At 45.4% G+C, this 5,334-nt stretch overlaps 1 protein-coding gene across 1 annotated transcript in view; it reads left to right on the forward strand.

Annotated features, from left to right (window-relative positions):
* Positions 1 to 4,795: 4,795 nt before the first annotated feature.
* CCDC50 (coiled-coil domain containing 50) overlaps positions 4,796 to 5,334 on the forward strand; it is a 60,071-nt gene continuing 59,532 nt past the window's right edge. Inside the window, exon 1 of the mRNA XM_007467804.1 lies at positions 4,796 to 4,922. Within this exon, the coding sequence (XP_007467866.1) occupies positions 4,874 to 4,922 (49 nt within the window). The 5' untranslated portion in view covers positions 4,796 to 4,873. The remainder of the gene's footprint in view (positions 4,923 to 5,334) is intronic.

A 5,334-nucleotide genomic window follows, 5' to 3' on the forward strand; every position in this document is an offset into this window, starting at 1 on the left:
AATATCTGCAGTAATAACTAACTTAATAATAACTAAGATAAGGAACGACAGGGATTGGATTACTATTTTAGATAAGGTCAGGAAATGTCTCTCCAAGAAGGTGGCATTTGAATAGATACTTGAATGAAATTGGGGGAGCACATCATGAGGTTGTTTGGCAAGGGGTGGGGTGGGGTGAAGGCTTTCCAGGAAGAGGAACCAGTTAAGTGAAAGGTCCTGTTGCAAGAATATGCATGGCCTAGGAGGAAAATCAAGGAGGAAGGGCAAGATGCCAGGGTGAGAGAAGGCCAGTGAGTTAGGGTACAAGAGGAAGGAAATGAAATCAGAGTGCTAGGGGTGATTCTAGCAGATTATGGTAAGCACTTTGGATTGTATTCTAAAGATGAGATGACACTAGAGATTTAAGTACAAAGGAGTGACACTCTCTGACTTGTATTATAAAATGTAGGTGATTCGGCAGATATAGAGAACAATCTAGTGGTTACCAGTGGAGGGGGGAGGGGCAACATAGGGGTGGGGAATTAAGAGCTACAAACTATTAGGCATACAATAAGCTACAAGGATATACTGTACAACAGGGGGAATATAGCCAATATTTATAATAACTATAAATGGAGTATAACCTTTAAAAATTGTGAATCACTACATCGTACACCTGTAACATATAATATTGTAGATAAACTATAACTCAATAAAAAATTTAAAAATTGATATTTCAATGGGAATATGGCTTTAGTGGGTTTTCAGGAGAGAATGAATTAGATACATAGGTTCAATCCACCATCTTTACTGAAACACCGTCATTCATTTTTTAAACTTTGTAATCTGGTTACCGGCTCTCAACTCTACTATTGCTCCTTCCTTGTGAATAACCTAGATGTCAAATCAAAAGTCCTCTTTTTCAGTCCTTGTTGCCCTTATTTTTTCAACAGTATTTGACACCACAGCCAATTAAACCTTTGAATGAATATGAAATATATGCAGTAGGATACATGAATATGGAACTCATGGGAGAGTTTGGGTTGAAAATACAAATTTTGGAGTTGTCAGAATATTAGGTTGAACCATATTAATTGTCAGTCACAATGGTTCCATATTGGCAATTTCATTTACCCAAGAGTTAATAATTAAAGCAAAGCGACTGAATGAATTACCCAAAGTAGTAAGAATAGTTAGGAAGGAATAGTTTGAGAACTGAAGTGCTGTCTGAAACACTCCAGCATTTAAAGGTCTAGGAAGGGACTTCCCTGGCGGTCCAGTGGTTAGGACACCGTGCTTCCACTTCAGGGAGCTCGGGTTCGATCCCTGGTCTGGGGACTAAGATCCTGCATGCCTTATGGTGTGGCCACCAAAAAAATAAATAAATAAAGGTCTAGGAAATTGGGAGGAACCCCCAAAGAATGTGATATAGGAGTGTGTGTGTGTGTGTGTGTGTGTGTGTTTAGTTTTGGTGTACATTCTAGGGGTGGTCAGCTGCCTAACTAGGAATACAAACTGCAGGTGTTGTAACCTAGGATTTTACCAGAAGGCTACACTATAAAGAATATTATGAGAACTTAAGCTATTTTTTAAAATCTTAGATTAATAACAGAACTTTTATAGCATAATTTAATGAATATTAGAAATGCATTTAAAATCGGGGGCATTTGAAATATGTAGATATGTGGATTGACTGAAATATTTTAAAGAAATTCCCCACTCTTGTTTGAAGAGGGTATAAGAACCAAGAGAGCCTTTCAGCCTTTAATCTGTGCAACGATACCCAACGCATGATTCCAAAATAATGGCTGTGTTTGCACAAATCTTTTATGGACTGTGTAGTTAGAGCCTATAAAAGGATAAAGACTTGGGACTGTATTAAGTTTTCAGAGCAGGTTTTATGACTTTGTACCTATTTGCTAATAAATGTGTATATATATGAATTTGGACATACATTTTTTGTAACCTAGTAGAAACCATTTGGGTGGAGCTGCTAGCCTATAACTATCTCCAATAACTGTCAGATACCACTATCCAGAAGAACCCTCAAAATGAGCTTTCATTGGTTTGGATAATTTTTGAACAAAGTGGCTAGTGGTGTAGAACTGTCTTGGGAGCTAAATGAGATAAGCAAAAGTACAAAAACCAAAACAAAAAATGTTTCAAGAAGATGAATAGAATCATATCTATTACATGGTAATAGTTAGCCAATAGGAGGAGGGCTGAGAATTGACCACTGGATTTGGCAATATGGAGGTCATCCTTAATTCTAATAAAAACAGCTGTTTTTGGAGCGGTGAGGCTAAAAAGTCTGATTGGAATAAGTCCAAGAAAGAATGAGAGAATAGGAAGTGGAGATCATATGAATAGATCAATATGGCTTATGATCTTATGAAGATCATAAGAAATGTAGATATTTTTAAGGAAAACAAAGCAATGACCCTTTGGCATATCTTAACCATATTAGTCAGAGTCTAGGCAAGAAACAGAAGCCACACTCAAAACGGTTTAACTGGAAAGAATAAAATGCAGGGACTACTTACAAAGGCGTGGGTATGGTTAAGGGAACAGCAGTGAAGCCATTACTATCCTAGGCCTGAAGGGGCACTGGAAAGAAATGGTATTGTTAGAGACCCATGAGAGTTGGAACAATGGGAAGGAGAGCTCTAGACAGGCATTGTAGTCAGAGGGACACAGTATAACCAAAATTTTGGCCTAGCATAAAGGAAAGGAGTGTAATACACACCCTGATATTTCTCTCCTCCCTTTTTTGATCTTCTGCTAGTGCTGTGTGTTTGTCTAACTCAAAAGGAAGAAGCCACAGGGCAAGGAGGCCCTGGTGATATATTCATAAATGTCAGCCTCTGACGGCAGAGCATGACAGAGCAGTGAAGACAATGGGTTTTGGGGAGGGAAACAGACAATACTGCTATTATAAATATTCTCTATGACCACAGGAAGTTAAAAAAAGAAAGTCACAGGAGGCAGGCAAGTTAAAAATCCTCACAAAACTACCTTTCTAATAGTACTTCCTTTCTATTTACACATTTAATTTACTGGGTGTTCTTTCTGCCTAGTAATAGGGTTGTCTAACCTTTTCTGAAAATGGTCCAAGAGTAAATATTTTATAATTTGAGTCCTAAGAGGCAAAATTGAAAATATTATGTTATTTCTATAACCACTTAAATGTAATCATTTAAACACATGAAAAGCAGTCATTCAAATCCAGTGGGCTGGATTTGGCCTATGGGCCACGGTTTGCCACCCTCTGGCCCAGAAAATCTTTCTTAATTTTTCTCTGGCCTTAGTCAATGTCAAGTCCAAATAAAACCTCCTACATATGGCCTCCCATACTGTGACTCTGAGCTGTGAGTGACAGAAAATCAACTTTTACTAGTTTAAGATAGTAAAATTACTAGCTTAAATTGAGAGGATGCTGGGGGTAAATCCCAGAATGCAGAGCAGCAGGAATCCCAGCTGCTCCAGGGACCAAAATCCCAAAATGCAGAGCGGCAGGAATCCCAGCTGCTCCAGGGACCAGCTGGTTTGCTATTGTGGTAACATTGGAACACATCCTCTTCATCTCTATGTCTTCTTATCTTTGCTTGTGTCTTCAGTTTGGCTTCATTGTCTACTAGGAAGAGCAAACCCTCCCCACAAGAAATAGAACGCTTATCTGTCCTTCTTTATATAATAACCCCAGAGAAGTATTCTGCTTGACCTGTCTCAGTCACACACCCATCCTTAAATGAATGTATGTGGATGAGGGAGGAAGCTTGCTGATGGTGGAGAGGTTCTTCGGTTGTACAAGCTTGTGAGAGGAGGCCCTCCTGAGCAGGGCTTCCCATAGGGAGGGAGAATTCTGTTGCCAGGAGATGCAGACAGGAGATGCTGTCTATTTCGAGGGGATAAAAATGTCACAATTATAGACCAATGCCAGAAGAGAGAGATGTCTGACACACGTTGTTACCACCCTCAGAACCTAAAAATCACACTTGGTAGACATTCATGCATTTCTGATGAATGAATGACTCAGTTCCCCAGGCTGATTGTGAACACTCTCTTCTCCTAACTGGTCCAGATTTTGATCAGCTGCTCTTTAGCTCTGTAAGTTGTAGTAGAGGTTTTTAACGCCCATGTATTACCTTTCCTCTAATCCCAGGAGGCAAAGAGTGCCCGAGAGCGCCAGTCTCACGGCAAAGCATCCTGTGGAAACAGCTCACAGAATGGGGACTACACCGGAGACGGTAACGACTGTGTTCTGGGGGACCCGTGCGGCCTTTTTGAGGAAGCCTTCAGGACACAAAGCCCCACACCGACAGACGCGACCCTTAGTCGGGAGGGAGGCAGGGCGCGGGGGCGGGGGCACCGCTGGGCCCCAGCCTCGGGCGCGCGTCACTCGGCACAAAGGAGACAGCAGGGAGGCGGCCGCGGGAGCTGATCTGCACTCGCCAGCCACTCGCAATTGCGGTTACAGACCTGCAGTTCCCCTCCCCCTCCCCACCCAGGCCCGCCTGCCCGCCCGCCGGCCTTTCTGTCTCCTCTCTCCCTCCGTACTGGCCGGCCCGGGTCCGTTTCCGGGCGCTGGGTATTTGGTATCGATCAGGGCCGGGGGCGCGGGAGCAGGTGGCTGCGGCGGGGCAGCTGGGCCGCCAGCCTGCTGCGCCGGGGCCCGTCTCCCGCCGCCTTTGTCGCCAGTCCTTGCCCGGCGGCCCGCTCTGTCCTCCGGGCCCGCGCGCGCTGCCGGCCTGACTTTGCGCCGGGTCGGGCGCTGCCGGCCTGACTTTGCGCCTGGTCGGGCGCTGCTGCTGCTCCTGCTGCGCTCCGGGCCGCGCTCGGTGCCGACGGCCGCCGGGAAGCGGGAGGCGAAGGGCAGCCCGGAGCCCGGGCCAACATGGCTGAAGTCAGCATCGACCAATCCAAGCTGCCGGGAGTCAAGGAAGGTAGGGGCCGGGCCGTGGAGCGCGCGCCGGGGCCCCTCCGGCTCCCAGCCCAGCGTCCCTCCCGGCGGGGGCGTTGTCTCGGCGGCCCCAGCGGCTCTCGCTCGGCACCCACCTGGTGCCGGCCCGCCCTGGCCGGGAGGGAATTGAATTCAGGCTCTACTGTGGGACCTTGGGCAAGTCACTTTCGTTCTGAGCCTCAGTTTTCTCCTACGTAAGGAGACTGTGGGAGAGAGGTCATCAAGTGGTTGTGCAAAGGTTTTCGGGAAGAGAAATGCCCTTAGTGAATGCTCCAGAGCTGGGAGCTGTGTCCTAAAAATTCAGGCCCAGTCTAGCTAACTTGAAGGCTAGGAAGTGGGGAAGGGTTGACGTTCAGTTCCTTGTGGAGCCTTTGTTTTGAAACTTGACTCTTTCC

This window comes from Lipotes vexillifer, unplaced genomic scaffold (genome assembly GCF_000442215.2).
Source record: "Lipotes vexillifer unplaced genomic scaffold, Lipotes_vexillifer_v1.1 scaffold228, whole genome shotgun sequence".
Lineage (NCBI taxonomy): Eukaryota > Metazoa > Chordata > Mammalia > Artiodactyla > Lipotidae > Lipotes > Lipotes vexillifer.